The sequence below is a fragment of the Manis javanica genome, chromosome 1 (assembly GCF_040802235.1).
Source record: "Manis javanica isolate MJ-LG chromosome 1, MJ_LKY, whole genome shotgun sequence".
Taxonomy (NCBI): Eukaryota; Metazoa; Chordata; class Mammalia; order Pholidota; family Manidae; genus Manis; species Manis javanica.
The window spans coordinates 95,629,901-95,654,186 of NC_133156.1; the positions used below are offsets into that span (position 1 = coordinate 95,629,901).

A 24,286-nucleotide genomic window follows, 5' to 3' on the forward strand; every position below is an offset into this window, starting at 1 on the left:
AGTAATTTTATAATGGCAAGTGTTCCAAATCTGAATGTCATGTATAGGTACTGTATTCTAAACAGATAAAAACCTGACAAGATTTCATAACCATCCTACACACAGATTTTTGTCCATTTCAGCAAGAACATCTAATTCACTTTATGATGTAAACAGTACCCATACAGCCAAACAGCCATATAACTGTTTCATAATTAAAAGATTTCCTTCCATACCAATAAACGTATCAATTTTAATCACATTATGATTATCATAAACTTTTAGTAATTACAAATATAAAGCTAAAATGCCTCTGAAAATGAATTTTATTTAGAAAACCTTAATCTTTGTCCAGTATTTTGGCAAAACTCTCAGTGACTATGAATATATATTAGTGGAATTATCTTAGTATATAAAGGGATGTGCCTGATTGAAAATAAAATTTGTATCTCATATCATTATTAGCAAAAATTGCGGACAGGGGGTGGAAAGAAATCATCTAAAAATGTGTTCTATAGTATGGAAGGTACTCTTTAATATAAACATGCTCTCTATAAATGCAAAAGAGAAACAAGCCTCCTGAACAAAAATCCCAAGGTACTGTACTGCTCAAGAAATACAAAATATATATGCCACTGTTAACCAGTTAGCCACTACACTGCCATCCATTTTTGGCAATATTTTTCCAAAAAAAAGAAAGAAAGAAAAAAATCATTACTTCTGCGTTGCCAGTTACTCTCTGAATTAATGCAAAAGTAAAATTCATACTGTTGGATAGTTATTTTAGCTGGGATACATTTTGGGGAGTATTAGAATATAGAATATGAGAGAAAAGTGTTTTTTCAGAGTTTCTGAAAACTGGTTACGGAATGCAGTTAGAACAGTACTCATTTCTGGGAATTCAAAACAGCCGTTACCCAAGCTGTGTTTCTAAAGCCAGCTTTGCTTTGGTTTCTCTACGCATCTTAATTTAAAATTAAAAGCAAGTTATTTTCTCTTCACCGTTAACAGTTCAGTCATATGGTACCTGTATTCTCTAACAACGTCTTTGGTGTGTTGGGTCTGTTAATGATTTCTACAAGCTGGTGCAACACCATAGGAATATAAGGCTGCATCTCTATACCTAGAGCATCCCCAAAAGAGAAAACAGAAAAGAAAAATTTGAATGTTAAAATATTAGTGTAGAACATTCTGCTCCCTTTAATAACTGTGACATAAGTTTCATACAGATAGATATAAAGCTCATTTAAATTAAAAGAGGGGCAATTACACATACATTAAAACATCTAAAAATTTACACTTTTAAAGGGAAGGAAAAAATCTTACCCATTTGAATGGAGATTTCTCCAATTGCCCATGTGGCATTATTGCAGACTGAAATGAACTCTGGATTTAGGTTGGTTCCCAATATTGGCATGAAATCAGCTAGAAAAAAAATTTTTTTAAACCATGTAGTAAACATTTCAATAGTAATATGTTGTGCTTTAAAGGAAATCTACTAGGTATAAAATCTACTAGGAAATCTAGGCAAGAAACAGTGCTGGTAATATTTTTCTTAAGTGGAAAGAGGCAATATCTGGCCACTGAACTTTCATATGGAGTAGACCACGAAATGTAAGTTTTGGTATATTTTAGCTACCATTCAGAAGAATTAGTGTCAGAGCAATCTCTCTTGTGATCAGACAGAAAATTAGAAGTGAGGAAAACATGATAAAATAGAACTTTCTTCAAAGCCAGCTTGTTTCACACATGCACACAGTTTTTTATATCAATGATTTTTGCCTTTTTAAACTTTTACCCTAGTGCTAAGATTGTGGTCTATAAATATCATCTTCCACTTAAAAGAAATGAGAGCTCTCGGAGGAGTGGCTCACTGCAGGCAAAGGTCAGCAGATGTACAAAACAAGCCTGGGGTATTCTAGCACACCAGAAAGGACTCAGAAACCAACTTGCTTAAGCTCTCACTGCTGGCGGAAGGACAATTTGAGCACCATGACTTCACAGTGACACTCAAAACACAAACACAAACAAACACTAAATTCTGAAACACTGAATACAGATACCTGTGGAAGATCCAGGGAATCAATTCATTATTTTGAAAACTGGTAAATGAAGAGGAAGGATCAAGTAGCTATCCTGCCTCTATAAGATTTGTACCTTAGGGTAGTAGTTTATTGATATTAGCAATGTCTCTATATATGTATTCTTATTATTAAATGAAGAATTAGAGTATTGTTATTTTTTTTAAAGACCCCTAAAGTTAGTAGATCTAAGCTAGGGTTTTTCAACCTCAACTGCAACATGGGTGACTCAGGCCACCTCAGTCTGGTAGGGGTGGGGAGAGCCTGTCTTGTACACTGCAGGCTGTTTAGCAATATCCTTCGCTTCTACCCATTAGATACCAGCAACACACCCCACTGTTAAACAAAATGCCTCTAGACATTGCCAAATATTCCCTTGGAAGGTGAAGTGGGGGTGCAGTGCACAAAATTGCCTGGTTGAAATCTGAAAAACACTAATCTAGAAAATAATCATGGGTTATAACATAAAAAAGACAACTGGACACTATGTACCTCCTAAGGAAGTTACACATAATTTATAAAGTCTTAAAATAAAAAAATAAAATATTTTCATACAAGTTTAAACTCACAAAAACTAAAGAGGCGGTAAGTAGTTGTAGAACAGGCTTTCCTTGAAATGAATTCATCATACTTTCATTTAGGATAGGTAAGCTTAAATAATATATCATAATTAATGTTATTCAAAATTCAGAAATATAGTTATTATTCAAAAGTACAACTAGGAATTGAATAAAGGTGTTCTAAAGGTACAAGCTTCAAGTTATAAGATAAGGAAGTTTTGGTGATATAATGAACAACATGACGACTATAGTAAGCAATACTGTATTGTGTATTTCCAAGTTGCTAAAAGAGCCAATCTTAAAAGTTCTCAGAACAAAAAAAAACCCTTTGTAAGTATGTAATGTTCACTAAACTTACTGTGGTAATCATTTCACAACATAGACATATATCTGATCATTATCCTGTATACCTGAAGCTTATACAATGTTAGGTCATTCATATCTCAACACTGGAAAAACAAAGTTTTAGTAAAAGCACAACTATCAAATGAAGAAACCATTCAGGTCAATGTCTTAAACCAAGGTTTATTAAATCATGTATTATGAACAACTGTCATCTAACTAAGATAATGGGATACAGAAATGAAGGAAAAATAACCAAAAACTAATGGGTCTGATACCAATTCAGGCTATATTATTTGAGGAATAATATGCTATCCTATTAAAACAGAAACAAATTATTTACTTCTAGAGTAATCTGTTTAAAAAGTTTCCTAGGATTATCTGAAAAAGCATGATTTATCCTGAGAAAACCTCATTATGCTCATTATGACTAATTCTGGGTACACCTCTACCAAAAAAGAAAAAAAAAGAGGCCATTAAAAAAGTAACCATTAACTAGCATACAGGACATCAAGACATCAAGGCTTCACAGGTGGGCATATCCTTTAAAGTAATACTTTCCAACTTTTCTCCAGTCCTGACTGCCTAACACTGCTGAAATGATGGTGAACTCAAGGGAATAATGAACAGGGGTTCTCATGCTGCCTATTTCAATCAGAGAGCACTTTTAACCAGTAAAATGTACATTTATAAATGTTGGGATTCCATGAAATTTCAGTTCAAAAATAAAATACAGCTGATGAAAAAATATTAAAAACCACATTATAGCAGTAGAAAATATTCATACCTATACAGGGCTTAACATGCTGAAAGCAAGCTTTTGTCAGGTCGCCTAACAGAGCAAAGGAACTCTGTCGAACTTCTGGCATTTTATCCTGTAAGAAGAAAGAAGAAATTAACTCCCATGTGACACAGAGAACAAGGTTTTAATTCATTTTAATTTAAAAAGTCTCACCTGCATGCACTGATACATTAGTGTTAGAATGTTACTTCGGGCTACTAGCTGTTCAATGTTGCCTCCAAGTCCTTCAGCCAGGCCACTGAGTAAATCAAGAGCCACTATCATAAAATCTTTATCTGGAGCCTCATATTGATCTGGTTGAGCATTATTCAGCTGAAATTAGATACAATTTTTTGAAAACTTACTTTGAATCAGTTACTGAAGAAGTATGTATATATTACACCTTTCTTTGGAAAATTTTTATGATGCCAAGAAGGGAAAAGAGATAAAAGAATTTATTTTTAAATACCATGGCTTGTGCAAGAGTCTTCTGTACTAGGTTTACACAACGCTGATACACAGGTTCACAGTATGGGAGGAAGCCAGACTGCAGAGCTGTGGCAACTGAAGACAGGCACTACAAAGAACAGAGTGCATGTGTAAAATTTCTGGGCACACTTTTAAGATTATGATAAATGTTTGAAAGTGTATTCAATACAATCCTAGTCACTTAAAAGCCTGCTCTACCCATCTACAGTAGTAGCAGGTTTATCTTCTGAAACCTCTCCTTTGGATGCCAGTCATAGCTATTAAGTTTGTCACTGGTAAGGGGAGGTTTCCTCAGAAGTAAAGAAGTTTCTATAATCAGCATCACCCTTCAAGAACAGATTAAATATTATATATTCCAATTTTTTCCCTCAAATATTAACACATTTGTTTATCCTCCCATCTTGGTGAATGATGTGGGTGGTCTTTACTGGGCACATTCTGAGCCCCTGCCTGAAAGTAAATATTTTTAGCTAAATGACACTTCTTGTTTTTTTGGGCCCATGCAAGTTTTTACTTCTCTGGCTAGGGACAATCCATGGCAGGAGTGGTGACCTCTGAAAATGTCAGGGGGAACAAGAATGCCAATGATTGAACTGGCTCCACAATATTAATTCATCTAGGTTTAAGGACATCACATTTTACAGTGTGTTATTTGAATATCATACAAAATTTCTTTATGGTTTAAAAGAGTACTTAGCATAAAATAACATGGAAACCTTAAACAACAGAAAAGGTATAAAGTAAAGTCTCTGCTTATTAGCATCAAGCCCCAATATTACTTCATATATATGTCTGAGTATATTTTTGAATGTACAATATATATACAATAATTTAAACTATATTTATCATATTATAACTACATATCTATAAAAAACAGGGTTAGAGACATACCTATCTAGGCTGATACGGAAATATCTCCAAGATAATTTATTAACAATTGAGTAGAGCAGGTTAAAAAAGATACATATTCCTTTGATACTTAAAACCCAAAAACCAAACCCATTACATGTCCATTATGCCTTTTCTATTTAACAGTATTTCTTAGTATAAATTTATTATAATTAAATTGACGATGTTACATATTTCTCAGCATTTTAACAGAAAATGGTTCAGAATGCAAATTTATTAATGCTTTACTTATCATATATACCCATTTTAGATTTGGACAGTTGTTTCTGATGGAACACACTGTTAGATGAACTAAATGATACCAGATTAGCATACCTCAAGTAAAGGAAAGAGATCTTTATCTTCATCCTTTAACATGTTCCATTTCTGGATCAGTGGAGGCATTAGCATCTGAATATATTCCTATTTACAATGATAAATAACACATAAAGCTCCACTATCATATGTAAACAAGTCTATTTTAAGTCAATGAAAATTAAAACCCATTTAAGAGTAATTGTGTAAAATCATTACAGAATGCATTTAAGACTCTCTTTGCTCTACTTAGTACCTTAAAAACATTTTTTTTGCCTTTTAATTTATATGGCCTTGTTCTACTTTTAAGTCATTTTATATTCTCTTTGAAACAAAATGTACACAAATATGCCGATATATCAAAACCACTCAATCACAGATTATCCCTCTAATGATGGATTTTTTAAAATCCAGGGGACTGTTATGAACAGCTCTTGCTATATAGTATGTTATAAATGACAGGTTAACTTACAGAGGGATTGGTAAAAAAGGTATCATAATCATTTAAGTGTCTTTATTCAAAGGGCAGAATCCATAAAAAAATAAATAAAATAAAAACCAAGTAAATAAATATAATAATACAAACAAGGAGCGTAGATTCTGAAGACTCTAAAGACATTCAGAAAAACACTTTCTGCCTCTTTAAGATCTACATCCTTAAGGTAGCCAACACTATTTTAAACAGTTCACATCTCCCAAAAATTTTAATTTCCAAATATATATTAACACATTGACAATAACTATGCTACATTTTTTCCCTACAATAATTAATCATAGATACTTACTGGTTTGTTTAAATGATGTCCTACTGAATCTGCTAAAGTTCCTATGGCATCATAAAGAATGAGCAGGTTCTTATGCTGGTATTTACTAAATGCGAAGACCAAGGTATCAAGTATATAAGCAAGATAAGGAACAAGTTCCGTACAAGCCTCCTCTTCTAGGGTAGCAAAGGCACTATGATTTAAAAAAAGAGAGTATAGAAAATAATTGTTTAAAATAGGAAACTAAATCCAGTTTATAGACTTATCTCTACCTCTTGTACTTTACATGCCTAGTTTCTTACCTCACCACACCAGATGCTTATTTATATTGTTTCTTTTCCATCCTTATCACTTCAAGAGGCTGTCCCCTATGACGATTTGCATAACTACAATGGCAAAATCTAAAACTAAAACTTTGTGGTTCTTACTTTATTCATTCAATACATTTACATGATGTTTACTATTTATTTAGTTGCTGAGTGATACCCCAATTCTCAGGGAGCTTATACTCTAGTGATTGTTCTAGTGATTAACAAAATCACAATTAAAACTGTTAAACTCTAATTTACACCTTACCATTCAGATGTACATCAAGTGTCACAAAATAATAGAAACATTTTTTAACACTTAGGAAACATTTTTCTTAACATTTAGTGTGTTTGAGGGATATAAAACCCCAGCAGTATCATGGCCTCATGAATTTTTCTCAGTGGGACGGTGATGTAGGTCAAAGGGCACAAAATTTTCAATTACAATAAATTTTGAGAATCTAGTGTACAGCATGTTGACTATAGTTAATAATATGGTATTGTTTACTTGCAAGTGGTTGAGAGTAGATCCTAAGTACTCTTATCACAAAAAGACTTAACTATGTTATTACGTAAGGTGAAAGATGTATTATTATTTATCTTAGGAACTGTTCTACATCATATTACCAAATCATCAGGTATATACTTGAAATATATGCAATTATAGCTGGCAATTATTCCTCAATAAAGTTAAAAGAATGTTTCTCTAAGACCTACACTACACATTAGAATGTACATTTGATATCGCAAAATTGTCTTATGTATGGCTTATCTGTTAGGATAAATGTACAAGAAAGGAAAAAAGTCCAGAGTCCCAGGAAAATTACTTCAATTTAGACCTAAATTTGTTTTGTCTCTAAGGTACATCTTAATTTCATTCCGTTTCTAAAAATTAAGGTGTTATCTTCTGTCCTATCCAGTCAGAAATTCCCTAAAACGATAGGTTTAACCCAATTTGTTAACAAAAGCCTTGTTCATTAGCACTGTGAACTATTTATCTATTTCCTTCACAGCACTTGCCATGAAATATACAGTTGTTTAGTGATCCTTACTACCCTGTAAATTTCAAGATGGCAGGGATTGCAAGCCCAGCACTTAGTTTATGCCTATCAATTAGTAAAGGGCTAAAAAAAACCACCAAAACCCCTTGAATTAATAAATTACAGGATATCAAGCATAATCTATATTCTCCACCCACCCAAAATTTGGTGCTATTAATCACCAAAGTCCCCATGTTCAATTTTCATTCATATCATTAAGAATTAGAACTCTCCCAAATATTTTTGCTTCAGATCTAGTGAAGTCCAACTCCATTAAAATCTTTCCTTTCAATGGCTATTTCTTCCTATTAAAAAAGTCAATGGTAAAAGCAATTCTATTTGAAAAATTAAGAACTATAAACCTACGTGACAGGCCTTTTTAGAACATAAAGATTTCTTCTAGAAACCTGGAATATCTGTAGCAGTGAAACTGTTGGTCTGGTATAAAAACAAACATAGCCCCAAACTCAACTAACTGACAAGAGCAGCTACTGGAGTAGATTCACTGAGTGATAGATGACAGGTCACTGTAGAACTTTCTATGAAATTACAGTAGTTGACCTATAGACTAATCACGTAAATCTGCTCAAACTCAATTATTCCCTCAAGACTATGACCAGTGCCATCACCACTTCAGGTGTCTGTGGGAACAGGGGTGAAAGATAATTCTACTATTATTACAGGCACTGAGAAAAAAAAAGTTGAATGCATAGAGAAGACTGATGTCTAATTAGAAGTCACATTCAGATTTACAAAACCATCAGGTGAAAACTACATAAAACAAAAACCCCCATTAATGGTTTAATATCAACATTCCACCACAAGGTTGAAAATTAGTTTCTAACTGCAATACCCGCTCTCTTCCCCAGGGATGAACATTTTGTTATGAATTGGTCCCACCTGCAGGCAGCTTCTTGTACTCTCTTGTTGCTATCCAGGATTCGCTTTAGCAATTCTGTCATTAATGGCTTCAGGTACGTGTCTGGGGGCTGGCTGACTACCCAGTGTGCATAGCGGCTAAGAGTCCAGCACGTTATGGAACGCACAAGAGCCTTTTTATCAGAGAGGCACTGAATAAGGTGAGGAATGAGCTCAGGCAGGTATGGAATCATACCCTGCATGCAACCTAGGTGGGGGGAAAATAGAAATCTTTCAGAAAGTGCTAAAATTTGGTTAATACACAATTATTTCAGTTAAATAGTAAACTGATACAAGAACCCATAAATAATAGATAATCTCTACTGCAATATACTGTAATAATCGTTAAAAAAAACAAACCTGAAGAAAGAGCTAACTGCTCCTAGTAGGGCTCTTCTAGTAGGGCTGGGAAAGCTCATTTTACTCTACACAAATCAATGGCCTTCAGAATTGCTTGTACAATACTTCAGTTTCTTACAGATAGGTATTTACAGCTAAGACAGAATAATAACCTTTTTATAGGATGATGACATTCTTGACTTAATTACCTATTGAATTCAGTTTTCTAGCAATGGGGATGCTTCTGACATCAGAGTCCTCTTATTCTGTTCTCTTTATTGTAACAGAAGCGTTTGCAAAACATCTGGCTGGAGTCAGAAGTCTATGGCTGCTTAATCACAGTTAACTGGTTCAAAGTAAAAACTTAGATTCTAAGATGACTTTTGGATTCAATTATTCTTTTTGAGGTTAATGTGGCTCCTACCCCATTAGTAACACAAATGAGCAAAGAAGTATGTGAATTCAAGAGTGAATAGTCTTTGCTCAGAGATGAAGAATTCCTTGAATCAGCCTAACCACATTAGTGCCTAATTAGGATTTCACAGTTTACATCTGACTTAGACTTACCTTCAGCAATTGCTCCTAAAACCAAGATGCCTGATTCTTTAACAACCCATTCATGATGAAAAAGTAATTCTTTCAAAAGGGGCAAAATATGTGGCAAAAGTTCATCACGATACACATTTGCCAGAACATCTAGGGCAGCAGCAGAACATTTTCCTAAAGAAATATTTAATTCAAAAATACATTAACCTTTATTATCATTTAGTTAACATCTATATCTGTATCTATATATCTACCTATCCATATATGTCTATAATGAGTATCTGTTGTATGTACAACACTCTATTTATACTTCTGGAGTTTCAAAGAATTAAATAAGAGATAGCCTGTCACATGAGTAAAAATCTCTGTTAACAAGAATGATTTACAACTAAGCACTAGCAAACTACTGTTCCAATCAATTTAATGCTTCTAGGATATGATCCCACTGTTACAAATCCCACAGCAAAATGTGTCTATTATTTCTACTTAACATACCTAGAAAAAGATCATTCACAGTCAGATACGTAATGACTTAGCTGGAGGTTAAACAAATAAATTGAAACAAAAGTCACTAGCACATGAAGCATAAAATATGCAGGAAAGCATTCTTCACAAAGGAACTATTAACTATGGGACTATATATCAATTCAGACTTCATTTTACACAAGTTAAGAAAACAGAAAAATTGAAAACAAAATATAATTATCTGAATTTTTCCCAATGCGAATGAGGCATAATGAACAGTTGATCACAAACTCTTAGAAAAGGTAACATCCTTTTCAAAAAAGGCTGTTAAACTGGCCAGAAGTATTACCTAACTCATCAATTAGGGTCTTAGTTATATTGTGTGGTAGATCCACATAAATGAGTATTACACTGCCATGAAACAGAATGAAATCTTCATGTGGTGACATATAATGTATTCACATGTGGAAAAAACCCAGCAAATACATATAATCTGATTTCACTTTTGGAAAGCTGGCCTCCTCCAAAAAAGAAGATATACAAGTGATTTTTCTGTATGTGCATGGAAAAATTTCTGGAAGGATATAAAATAAAGATGGGTTAGATATGAAGAGGTGTTGTCTTTCATTTTCCCCAATTCAGTGTACAGTATTACTTTTGTAATATTCTCTATATTATAACCTTAATCTATCCTGCCCCAACCTGAGAGCAGGGATACACTGGGAGGTACAGTAGTCTCCCCTTATCCACAGTTTCACTTTCCAAAGTTGGGAAACAGATGATCCTCCTCTTAATGTATCATTAGAAGGTCAACAGTATCCAACACTATGTCACAATGCCTATGTCATTCACCTTACTTCATCTTATGTATACATTTTATCATATCACAGCTACAAAAAGTGTACAAAAAGTTGACTATAAGAACTTTTATTATGGTATGTTATTACAATTGTTCTATTTTATTATTACTTATTGTTGTTAATCTCTTACTATGCCTAATTTATAAATTAAACCTTGTCATTGTTATGTATGTACAGGAAAAAACAGTATATACAGGACTTGGCCCTGGCCATGGTTTTAGGCATTGCTGGATTAAGGAGGGATTGTGGTAATGTGTGACAGAAATGAAGACTTTGGGGTTGTTCTCTTGTTGGGGAAATTAGGCACTCTAAGGAACTGTTAGTTGTAAGGAAACTAAATAGGCAGCAGGAATTAGCAAATGAATTACATTATATTTAATCAAATGAATTACAGACCAGGTTGATGATCATATCCTTAACTGCTTCATCAGTTACCAGAAATCCCAAAACTCTGAATTACCGAGGTGGTTCTCATCTGGGGGCACTGTTTCCCAGGGGACAATGGGCAATGTCTGGAGACACTGTTGGTTGTCACAAATGTTGTGTGTGTGTGGGGTGCTGCTGGCATGTACTGGACAGAGGTCAGAGCTGCCTGTCCCAGAACAAATAATTATGAGGCGCCAAATGCTGAGGTTGAGAAACCTGAACTCTAGCAGTGAAGCCTTATTAAAAACTGGCAAATAAACAGAACCAAAATACAGGAGTCTAAGTTCCTCCCCCAAGTTATTTGAGTGTAGCCCAGAACGCCAGCTCAACAGATGATGTAGATTTGCAGCTAAGGATGAAATTAACAGAGATTTAAAAAAGCTATTTTGTAAGTTTGAATATGACAAAGCAATTTATGTTATTTTAAAATACCTGATAAGAAGCCATTTCTCATGCAAATTATCCCAAAAAGTATATTAGGAAAATAGGAAAAGCTTGTGGACAGTGTTCTTTTTTAAAGTATCAAACAAAATATACAGCTGTTTGAGCAATGGCAGTTTGAGGTAAGGAGTTTGTTAAAGAATATATATAATGATGATAAAATGTATGAACAGGTCCATCAAGAAAATGCCAAACAAAACCACTGCAAGATAGCACTTCATACAGAATAGCTATAATAAGAAAGAGAGAGAGAACAGTAAGTATTGATAAGCACGTAGAAGAACTGGAACCCTAAGACATCGCTGGTAGGAAAGTAAATGGTGAGCCACTTTGGAAATTACCCAGTATAATCCCATTCTTGGGTATATACCCAAGAGAATTAAAAAGATACATCCATACATAAACTTCACATAAATGTCCATGACATCATTACTCATACAATAGCCAGAAGGGGGAACAACAAAATGTCCATCAACTGAAGAATGGGTAAAGAAGTGTGGTAAATGCATACAATGGATTATTTCCCACAATAAAAAAGAACAAAGTACTGACACATGCTACAACATAGATGAATGCTGAAAACATGTTAAGTGAAAGAAATCAGCCAAAGGACTAAATATTTTATGTTCCGTTTACAGGAAATGTCCAGGATAGGCAAATCCACGGAGACAGAACACAGACTAGCAGCTGCTTAGGGCTGGAGGAACAGACAAAATGGAGAGTGACCGCTAACGGATATAGCGCTTCTTTCTGGGGATGATGAGAATGTTCCAATTTTACTGAGGTGATGATGGCTGCACAACTCTGCAAATGTACAAAAATCACTGGATTGTACCCTTCACTGGGTGCCTTATATAGGATGTGAATTATTTCAGTTAAATTACCAAAGCAGGTGACTGTGCTTTTTCCCTGACTTACTTAGATTCCAGTCAGAAATTGTCTCATCATCATCAATTTCATCGTTGTCATCACCTTCCTCTTCAATCCCATCTTCATCATGCTGCTGAGCCACCGTCCTTGAACGATGAAAACGTGGTCTTATATCCTGTTCACTATCAGGAATCGTTTCATCTTCTTCAACATCACCCTGTTTTATTTTTAAAGGGAAAAATTTTGGTGATATTCATTATAAGTTAATAATATGTACAGGAGTAAAAGAGAATACCCAGAGACGGGTTCATGCACTAGAATCTGAGTATGCCCCTTCATTAAGAACCACTCCCCTGTTCCTTGTGAAGGGGAGGAGAGACTATCATATTACAACTGTTAGGTATCTGTCACTTTGAACTGCATGATACTGTACTGTCTCCCACCAGCTGCTATAATCTATAGTACCGAATCAAATTCAGACCATATTTAAGATACTTTAAAATAAACTCCAAATAATTCCAATCAACAGGAAATTAATGCTAACCCTACTAGTGTTACTATCTAGTTCCAATTAAGCTATATCATCACCCAAATTCATTCTGTTTACCTCTAACTTTGAACTCTGTAGATTATATATAATAGGAAACCTACTTACCTAATATCTATTATAAATAAACGTTCTATTAGTAAAATTCAATTACTAAGTCAATAAAAATAATCTTTCCTATTCATCAGAAAATAATCTCCTTACCTTAAGTAGGATAATATCTATATCTGAGTACTTCATGCCATTCACTAACACAGGAATTAACCTACAAAGAAATTAATTCATGAAACAAAGATCTAAAGGTCTCATAAAATTATTAAGAAGTCTTAACAATGTTATGTATACTAATACTACCAATGAGACAATCACTGTTTAGTGTTGTCTCAGAGCATATTCTGTGATGTCTGCCTTTATCAAATGAGCACTCCTAAAACATCTCAGGCCTTTTACATAGTCATGTGTGAGATCCACTGACGGAATCTTAGTTGGGATAAGGTAGCTTGCCAACAGTGCTTAGAAATAAAAAGCGTAACCAAAAAAAAGCACATTTTCTCTTAATAATTTTTCTCAAACACATTAACCTTCCAATTTTTAAAGACCAATATTCCTAGAAGAAGTAACAAAACACTGGAAACAATCTTAATGACCATCATTTAGGGCTTGGTCAAAAATAAATTACACACACACACACACACACACACACACAATCTCGGTATGCAACACGTATTGCACATTTGCATTTGAGGTCATCCATGTTTTATTACTTGCATACACAGACTATCTAGGAAGGATGTACATATCCAGAAAGAAACTATCTTTGGAGAGGGGGTTAAGTAGCTAAAAAAAGTACAAAATTTATCTTTTACTTTATTTTTTTATATGACATTTTCACCATGAGCCTACATTGAATATTCATATTCCTTTTAATAAGAGATGCCTGTTTAAAATGTAAACAAAGTTGAGTCTAAAGGAATTTATCCAAAAGATAACGCAAAATGAAAAACAGTGCTCTATGGACAAGGTTATTATAGCCTTTGATAAAAAGTTAGGAAATTTAATTTCTTAGGAAATTCAGAACTTAAATTTCCAGTAAGAAAATAAATCAGGATTATCAAAACCAATCTGAAGCATTACACAGTCATTAAATAAGAACCTGTTAATTCTGTAAGCATGAGATTCCAGGTACACTGGAATATTTTTGAAGTATAGTTAAATGGGTTTTCGAAGTTAATTTCCTTTCTTTACACCAGATACAAGAAGCTCTCACTGTTTACCATAACATCTTCAGCCTTTGTTGAGGCCTTACTTCAGTTACATGCTTTAATATCAATTAAATAAACATGAATGAAACCAATTTTGAGTACAACTTCACTACCATTGAGGTAATTTAAGCTCTCATTAACTAAAGAAATACTAATAGGGAAAAGGAAGTAGTGGGATTTAAAAGTTCCTGGATGGGTAAAAAAAAACTGTGAGCCAGCCAAACTTTTATGTTCCAAGTCCTTCTAAATTCTAAAACTGCTTAATAGTACTTTAACATTGCAGCTAGTGTAACTAGATAAAACTTGTAATGCACAGAACCATATTCTGTAAGCTACTAGTATTTTGTAGAACCAGGTCCATCTGGATCACAAATAGTTAAATCACTTATGATCTTTGTTAATCATCTCAGGAAAATGGGGAGGACAGATGTCAGACTAAAATACTGAGTTACATGAAGTGAGACAAACAAGGGAAAATAGTGAGCTTCATCTTTTTGAAGTTTTTATGATGGAAGAAACTGTATCGAATTATAAAGTTAAAGGAAAAAGAGGCAACAGAGAGGGAAAAGTCAAAAGAGAAAATACACTTATCCAATGGAATGGAGTCTCTCAGGATGAGAAAAAAAATGCTATACAAGACCATAAACAAGATTGGTTATGAAGAGGAGGAAGGGTGACCTGTTTTCCCTGTAGAGCAGAAATGTTCAAAATGAATTAAGAAACTTCAGAAGAATGATGACATTTTGAAATAGTCACTCTGGTATAGAAAAGCTGAGCTGCAACAAGAAAAATTGACAGATAGCGTGACTGGTCCACTTGATGCTGAAGACCAGATTTCTAGAACCATCAATCCTCCTGGCAGTTTAACCTTTCCCAACAGATTTAACAAGCACAGTTCAATTAATCCAGAGCAGGGGGATGTAGGGTAGCTGGAGGCTCTTACAGTTCAATTAGTGGACCATGATGTCTCTGCTGGATAGAGAAAGATTAAAAAGTAAGTGTGCAGGAAATAAGGGACTGATAAAGTAGAACGAGTAAGAAAATGAGCAGGAAAGTGAGATATGGAAGTTAACTGTGACCATGTGGCAGTATGGCATGTGTCTGACAAATTCTAATCATATTCGAAGGCAGACCATTATTTTGAACAGGTCTGACTAACCGTTAAGAAGCTTTCTCCTGAAGCCTCACGTAGCTACAGAAAACAAGAAGGAAATTTTAATGAAACGTCACAGGAAGGCAATGATGTCAACACCAACGATGAATGTTTACTGAGTATTTAAATATTTATTTGCTGGGCATTGGGGTAGTTGTTTTACACTGATTAATCCACACAATAGCCCCAGGAGATTTTAGTGTACAAGAATCAAAGAGGGAGAAAGCCAAAATAATTTTGGGATAAAAGAGAAAAGAAGTGAAGACCTGCTCTACCAGACAAAATATGTTATCAAATATTCAACAATGGAGAGCTACATAATAGAGAATGAAACTGGACTAACAACATATACAAAACTCAAAATGGATTGAAGACTAAATATAAGACACAAAACCATAAAACACTTAGAAGAGAACAGGCAAAAATCTCTTGAACATAAACATGAATGATTTTTTTTTCTGAACATGTCTCCCTGGGCAAGGGAAATAAAAGCAAAAATAAAGAACTGGGACTACATCAAATTAAAAAGCTCTGACAAAACAAAAAGGCAACCGAGGGAGAAGATGGAGGTGAGTAGAGCAGCAGAAATCTCCTCCCAAAACCACATATACCTATGAAAATATAACAAAGACAACTCTTCCTAGAATAGAGACCAGAGGACACAGGACAACATCCAGACCACATCCACAGCTGCCAGAACCCAGCGCCTCGTGAAGGGGCAGCCTGAGCCAGGCCACGCCCAGAGCTACAGTGGAGATAAACTCCATAGCAGCCGGGAAGGAAGCAGAAGCCATGCCTGCGTGCAGCTTCCCAGCACAAGCCACTAGAGGTCGCTGTTCTCCCAGGAGAGGAAGGCCACAAACCAACAAGAAGGGAAGTTCTTCCAGCCGTCACTCGTGCCAGCTCTGCAAACTATTTCTATCACCATGAAAAGGCAAAATTACAGGCAAACCAAGAGCACAGAGGCAACACCAGAGAAGGAGACAGACCTAACCAGTCTTACTGAAAAAGAATTCAAAATAAAAATCATAAACATGCTGACGGAGATGCAGAGAAATAGGCAAGAGCAATGGGATGAAGTCCAGAGGGAGATCACAGATGCCAGGAAGGAGATTACAGAAGTGAAACAAACTCTGGAAGGATTTATAAGCAGAATGGATAAGATGCAAGAGGCCATTGATGGAATAGAAACCAGAGAACAGGAACGCATAGAAGCTGACATAGAGAGAGATAAAAGGATCTCCAGGAATGAAACAATATTAAGAGAACTGTGTGACCAATCCAAAAGGAACAATATCCGTATTATAGGGGTACCAGCAGAAGAAGAGAGAGGAAAAGGGATAGAAAGTGTCTTTGAAGAAATAATTGCTAAAAACTTCCCCAAACTGGGGGAGGAAATAATCGAACAGACCACGGAAATACACAGGACCCCCAACAGAAAGGATCCAAGGAGGACAACACCAAGACACATAATAATTAAAATGGCAAGGATCAAGGACAAGGAAAGAGTTTTAAAGGCAGCTAGAGAGAAAAAGGTCACCTATAAAGGAAAACTCATCAGGCTAACATCAGACTTCTCGACAGAAACCCTACAGGCCAGAAGAGAATGGCATGATATATTTAATGCAATGAAACAGAAGGGCCTTGAACCAAGGATACTGTATCCAGCACGACTATCATTTAAATATGATGGCAGGATTAAACAATTCCCAGACAAGCAAAAGCTGAGGGAATTTGCTTCCCACAAACCACCTCTATAGGGCATCCTACAGGGACTGTTCTAGATGGGAGCACTCCTAAAAAGAGCACAGAACAAAACACACAACATATGAAGAATGGAGGAGGAATAAGAAGGGAGAGAAGAAAGAATCTCCAGACAGTGTATATAACAGCTCAATAAGCGAGCTAAGTTAGGCAGTAAGATACTAAAGAGGCTAACCTTGAACCTTTAGTAACCATGAATTTAAAGCCTGCAATGGCAATAAGTACATATCTCTCAATAGTCACCCTAAATGTAAATGGACTTAATGTACCAATCAAAAGACACAGAGTAATAGAATGGATAAAAAAGCAAGACCCATCTATATGCTGCTTACAAGAAACTCACCTCAATCCCAAAGACATGCACAGACTAAGTCAAGGGATGGGAAAACATATTTCAGGCAAACAACAGCAAGAAGAAAGCAGGGGTTGCAGTACTAGTATCAGACAAAATAGACTTCAAAACAAAGAAAATAACAAGAGATAAAGAAGGATACTACATAATGATAAAGGGCTCAGTCCAACAAGAGGATATAACCATTCTAAATATATATGCACCCAACACAGGAGCACCAGCATATGTGAAACAAATACTAACAGAACTAAAGGGGGAAATAGACTGCAATGCATTCATTTTAGGAGACTTCAACATACCACTCACCCCAAAGGATAGATCCACCGGGCAGAAAATAAGTAAGGACACGGAGGCACTGAACAACACAGTAGAACAGATGGACCTAGTAGACATCTATAGAACTCTACATCCAAAAGCAACAGTATATACATTCTTCTCAAGTGCACATGGAACATTCTCAGAATAGACCACATACTAGCCCACAAAAAGAGCCTCAGTAAATTCCAAAATATTGAAATTCTACCAACCAATTATTCAGACCACAAAGGTATAAAACTAGAAATAAATTCTACAAAGAAAACAAAAAGGCTCACAAATACATGGAGGCTTAACAACATGCTTCTAAATAATCAATTGATCAACGAACAAATTAAAATAGAGATCAAGGAATATATGGAAACAAATGACAACAACACAAAGCCCCAACTTCTGTGGGACGCAGCGAAAGCAGTCTTAAGAGGAAAGTATATAGCGATCCAGGCATACTTGAAGAAGGAAGAACAATCCCAAATGAATAGTCTAACATCACAATTATCGAAACTGGAAAAAGAAGAACATATGAGGCATAAAGTCAGCAGAAGGAGGGACATAAAAAAGATCAGAGAAGAAATAAACAAAATTGAGAAGAATAAAACAATAGCAAAAAAATCAATGAAACCAAGAGCTGGTTCTTTGAGAAAATAAACAAAATAGATAAGCCTCTAGCCAAACTTAATAAGAGAAAAAGAGAATCAACACAAATCAACATAATCAGAAATGAGAATGGAAAAATCACGACAAGACTCCACAGAAATACAAAGAATTATTAAAGACTACTATGAAAACCTATATGACAACAAGCTGGAAAACCTAGAAGAAATGGACAACTTCCTAGAAAAATACAACCTTCCAAGACTGACCAAGGAAGAAACACAAAAGTTAAACAAACCAATTACGAGCAAAGAAATTGAAACGGTAATCAAAAAACTACCCAAGAACAAAACCCCCGGGGCCGGATGGATTTACCTCAGAATTTTATCAGACACACAGAGAAGACATAATACCCATTCTCCTTAAAGTTTTCCAAAAAATAGAAGAGGAGGGAATACTCCCAAACTCATTCTATGAAGCCAACATCACCCTAATACTAAAACCAGGCAAAGACTCCACCAAAAAAGAAAATTACAGATCAATATCCGTGATGAATGTAGATGCAAAAATACTCAATAGAATATTAGCAAACCAAATTCAAAAGTATATCAAAAGGATCAGACACCATGACTAAGTGGGAATCATCCCATGGATATAAGGATGGTACAACATTTGAAAATCCATCAACATCATCCACCACATTAACAAAAAGAAAGACAAAACCACATGATCATCTCCATAGATGCTGAAAAAGCATTTGACAAAATTCAACATCCATTCATGATAAAAACTCTCAGCAAAATGGGAATAGAGGGCAAGTACCTCAACATAATAAGGGCCATATATGATAAACCCACAGCCAACATTATACTGAACAGCGAGAAGCTGAAAGCTTTTCCTCTGAGATCGGGAACTAGACAGGGATGCCCACTCTCCCCACTGTTATTTAACATAGTACTGGAGGTCATAGCTACGGCAATCAGACAAAACAGAGAAATACAAGGAATTCAGATTGGTAAAGAAGAGGTTAAACTGTCACTATTTGCAGATGACATGATATTGTACATAAAAAACCCTAAAGACTCCACTCCAAAACTACTAGAACTGATATAGGAATACAGCAAAGTTGCAGAATACAAAATTAACACACAGAAATCTGTAGCTTTTCTATACACTAACAATGAACCAATAGAAAGAGAAATCAGGAAGACAATTCCATTCACAGTAGCATCAAAAAGAATAAAATACCTAGGAATAAACCTAACCAAAGAAGTGAAAGACCTATACCCTGAAAACTACAAGTCACTCTTAAGAGAAATTAAAGGGAACACTAACAAATGGAAACTCATCCCATGCTCATGGCTAGGAAGAACTAATATAGTCAAAATGGCCATCCTGCCCAAAGCAATATACAGATTTGAGGCAATCCCTATCAAATTACCAGCAACATTCTTCAATGAACTGGAACAAATAATTCAAAAATTCATATGGAAACACCAAAGACCCTGAATAGCCAAAGCAATCCTGAGAAGAACAATAAAGTAGGGGGGATCTCACTCCCCAATTTCAAGCTCTACTACAAAGCCATAGTAATCAAGACAATTTGGTACTGGCACAAGAACGGAGCCACAGACCAGTGAAACAGATTAGAGACTTCACACATTAACCCAAATATATATGGTCAATTAATATTTGATAAAGGAGCTATGGACATACAATGGGGAAATGACAGTCTCTTCAACAGATGGTGCTGGCAAAACTGGACAGCTACATGTAGGAGAATGAAACTGGACCATTGTCTAACCCCATACACAAAAGTAAATTCAAAATGGATCAAAGACCTGAATGTAAGTCACGAAACCATAAAACTCTTAGAAAAAAACATAGGTAAAAACCTTTTAGACATAAACATGAGTGACCTCTTCTTGAACATATTTCCCTGGGCAAGGAAAACAACAGCAAGGATGAACAAGTGGGACTATATTAAGCTGAAAAGCTTCTGTACAGCAAAAGACACCATCAATAGAACAAAAAGGAACCCTACAGTATGGGAGAATATATTTGAAAATGACAGATGTGATAAAGGCTTGACGTCCAAAATATATAAAGAGCTCATCCACCTCAACAAACAAAAAACAAACAATCCAATTAAAAAATGTGCAGAGGAACTGAACAGACAGTTCTCCAAAAAAAGAAATACAGATGGCCAACAGACACATGAAAAGATGCTCCACATCACTAATTATCAGAGAAATGCAAATTAAAACTACAATGAGGTATCACCTGACACCAGTAAGGATGGCTACCATTCAAAAGACAAACAACAACAAATGTTGGTGAGGCTGTGGAGAAAGGGGAACCCTCCTACACTGCTGGTGGGAATGTAAATTAGTTCAACCATTGTGGAAAGCAGTATGGAGGTTCCTCAATATAAACTTACCATTTGACCCAGGAATTCCACTCCTAGGAATTTACCCTAAGAACGCAGCACTCAAGTTTGAAAAAGACAGATGCACCCATATGTTTATCGCAGCACTATTTACAATAGCCAAGAATTGGAAGCAACCTAAGTGTCCATCAGTAGATGATTGGATAAAGAAGATGTGGTACATATACACAATGGAATATTACTCAACCGTAAGAAGAAAACAAATCCTACCATTTGCAACAACATGGATGGAGCTAGAGGGTATTATGCTCAGTGAAATAAGACAAGTGGAGAAAGAGAAATACCAAATGATTTCACTCATCTGTGGAGTATAAGAACAAAGAAAGGAAAAACTGAAGGAACAAAACAGCAGCAGAATCACAGAACCCAAGAATGGACTAACAGCTTTTCTTCTTCCTTGCTAATTACAACCCTTAAATAGAATTTGTGCCTCATATCGAATTTACTGAGTAACATAATTCTTCCAAGTGGTAAAGATACCTCAATACAAATGCTGGGCATAGAAGCCACAGGGCATAAATCTGCAAAGAAGTAAAAAAGCTAACGTTTTCAAACAATATTGCTTCTCTCTCACTTACCAACTTTACGTTTCCCTGTATGGCCCCAGAAGATGACTGGTTAGCCAGAGACGGATAAGATTCCTCAAGGGAGGAACAACCTAAGACAGGCACAGTTGCAGGGGGGCCATCAGGTGAGAAATTGGGGATCAACAGAGGTGAGGCTTAGAACTCCACCCCCCGTTTTGAGAGAAATCTTCTGCATCCGTGGATGTTTTGTTGCCCTCGTCTAGCTTGGATTAATACTTAGTCTATAGGCACACACCTGATCATCTACATTTGCCCTCTTACAGCACTAAACTATGTTTTCTACCTTTATCTTGCATCTACCTACCACTTCAGCATTTTATTTAAAAAAATAATAATAATAATAACAATAATAAGGGAGAAATGTGGGATTCACATATAAATCAAGTATAAAAATCAAACGAATATTCATATTTGACCTGACTGTTTATAGTTCATAATGCGTGATCAAAACCGAAAGTTTCTGTGATGACTGCCCTTGTACTGTTCACCATGTAAGAATTTATTCACTATGTAAGAATTCGTTCACTATGTAAGAACTTGTTCGTTGTGCTTCAGAAGATTGGAGACTGACGAGAATTAGGCTTGAGATGGATTAATGATTGTACATTGAGCACTGACCCCCCTATACAGAATTTTATTGTTGTTAACAACCATTTGATCAATAAATATGAGAGATGCTCTCTCAAAAACAAAACAAAACAAAACAAAACAAAACAAAACAAAACAAAACACAAAACAACAAAAAGGCAACCTATAGTATGCAAGACTATATTCACAAATGACACATTTGATCAGGGGCTAACACCCAAAATATATAAGGAACTCATATGACTCAACACACAAAAAAACAAATAACCCAATTAAAAAAATTGGCAAAGGACCTAAATAAATGTTTTTCTAAAGAGGACATACAGAGGGACAATATGCACATGAGAAGATGTTCCACATCATTAATCATCAGAAAAATGCAAATCAAAACCACAATGAGGTATCACCTCACACCAGTCAGAATGGCCACTATCCAAGAGACAAAAAATAACAAGCTTTGCAAGGATGTGGAGAAAAGGGAACCCTCCTACACTGTTGGTAGGAATGTAAACTGAAGGAGTCACTGTGGAAAGAAGTCTGGAGTTTCCTCAAGAAATTAAAAATAGAAATACCATATGATCCAGTTAATTCCACTTCTAGGATTTGCCCAAAGAAAACAAAATCCCTTATTTGAAAAGATATGTGCACCCCTATGTTTACTGCTGCATTACTTAACAACAGCCAAGATATGGACGTGTCCATCACGAGATGAATAGATAAAAGATGTGGTACATACACACAATGGGATATTATTCAGCCATTAAACAGAAAGAAATCTTGCACTTACAACAACATGGATGGACATAGAAGGAAATATGCCAAGTGAAATAAGCCAGGCAGAAAAAGACAATACCATACAATTTCACTTATTTGTGGAATGTAAAAACAAAACAAAACAAAACAAAATGAACAAATAGTAGTAGACTCATAGGCAATGAGCACTGGTTGGGGAGGGGTTGGGGTGAGTGGGTGAAACAGGTGAAGGGGATAAAGATGTACAAAATCTCAATCATAAAATAGTCACAAGGATGAAAAGTACAGCATGGAGAATACAGTCAATAATTCTGTAATATCTTTCTATATTGACAGTACACTACTTGGGGTGAGCATCTAATAAAATAGATAACTATCAAATCATTATGCTATTTACTTGAAACAAAAATATTGTGCATCAATTTTTTATAAATTGAAAAATAAGTTGAATAATGAAGAGTACAGTATTATTTAAAAAGTATGCCACCCAGAAATAAAGTTTGTCATCCCTTGTCACATAAGTGATTTCTATGTGAGTCCACATTAATAAATCTCATTACATATAATTTTGATTCTTAAGTAAACACTTGTTTTTTCTCAGCACAAATTCATGTCGATATTCTCCCATCCTCACAATGCATTATTTTGACTAAAACTAAATGCAGCCTTGTTTTATATAAAAATAGTTCCCAAACTAGTGGGTTTGAAGACATATAAATCAAACCCAGTTATGACTGGCTTGGGCTGTTTAATGTTTGCACTAATCAACACAGCAAAATGGGGAGTGCTGATCTTTTAGCCTGTTACCAAGTTCTTAAATTTCTTTAAAGATGTTTAAAGTGTATCAGTGTGATGACAGAATTAGAGCACCTACCTGTAATTGCGTATTACCACTATCTGTTGTTACAGCTTATAAGAAATAACCACTTATGACAAAGATGCTGACTCTAGGATTTTGCATGATTAAAAAAGGGGCACAACTGAAATATTCAACAGAAGAACAGTCATATAATACATGGCATTCACCCATATATACATGGTATGCACACCATGATGGAATAGTACTTAAAGATTAAAGACTAATCACACGGAGGAAAGCACACACCATACAGTAACTTAAAAAAGCAAACCACAAAATAGAATAATCAAAAATTTAAGCACTAGTAACTATATAGCTACATGCCATTTAAGTGCTTTGCATATTATTAAATTTAATTTTTCCCAAAACACCTGGGACAAATGGCACTTGGTATACAGTACTCATACAGAAAAAAAACATTAAGAGACAACACTTTCAAGATACTAATAGTGATTACTCAGGATGGTGAAAATCCAGATTTTACGTTTTGTGCACCAATTTTTTTCCATAGGCCTATATTACTTTACTTTCAAAAGAAAGTAAGCATTATTTTTAAAAGTAACTGATTTCAATATATAATTATGTTGTACACCTAAAACTCATACAGTGTTTTATGCCAACTGTATCTCAGTAACAACTGGAAAAAGTGTA

At 35.2% G+C, this 24,286-nt stretch overlaps 1 protein-coding gene across 4 annotated transcripts in view; it reads right to left on the bottom strand.

Annotated features, from left to right (window-relative positions):
• TNPO1 (transportin 1) overlaps nucleotides 1-24,286 on the bottom strand; it is an 88,469-nt gene that overhangs the window by 13,684 nt on the left and 50,499 nt on the right. For all 4 annotated transcript variants that reach the window (XM_017649931.3, XM_037026107.2, XM_017649933.3 and 1 more), the window contains 11 exons: nucleotides 13,164-13,224; nucleotides 12,461-12,629; nucleotides 9,372-9,524; nucleotides 8,448-8,673; nucleotides 6,221-6,392; nucleotides 5,457-5,543; nucleotides 4,213-4,320; nucleotides 3,918-4,076; nucleotides 3,750-3,837; nucleotides 1,306-1,404; nucleotides 1,007-1,102 (listed from right to left, as the gene is read on the bottom strand). In XM_017649931.3, coding sequence (XP_017505420.1) covers nucleotides 1,007-1,102; nucleotides 1,306-1,404; nucleotides 3,750-3,837; nucleotides 3,918-4,076; nucleotides 4,213-4,320; nucleotides 5,457-5,543; nucleotides 6,221-6,392; nucleotides 8,448-8,673; nucleotides 9,372-9,524; nucleotides 12,461-12,629; nucleotides 13,164-13,224 — 1,418 coding nt within the window. The remainder of the gene's footprint in view (nucleotides 1-1,006; nucleotides 1,103-1,305; nucleotides 1,405-3,749; nucleotides 3,838-3,917; nucleotides 4,077-4,212; nucleotides 4,321-5,456; nucleotides 5,544-6,220; nucleotides 6,393-8,447; nucleotides 8,674-9,371; nucleotides 9,525-12,460; nucleotides 12,630-13,163; nucleotides 13,225-24,286) is intronic.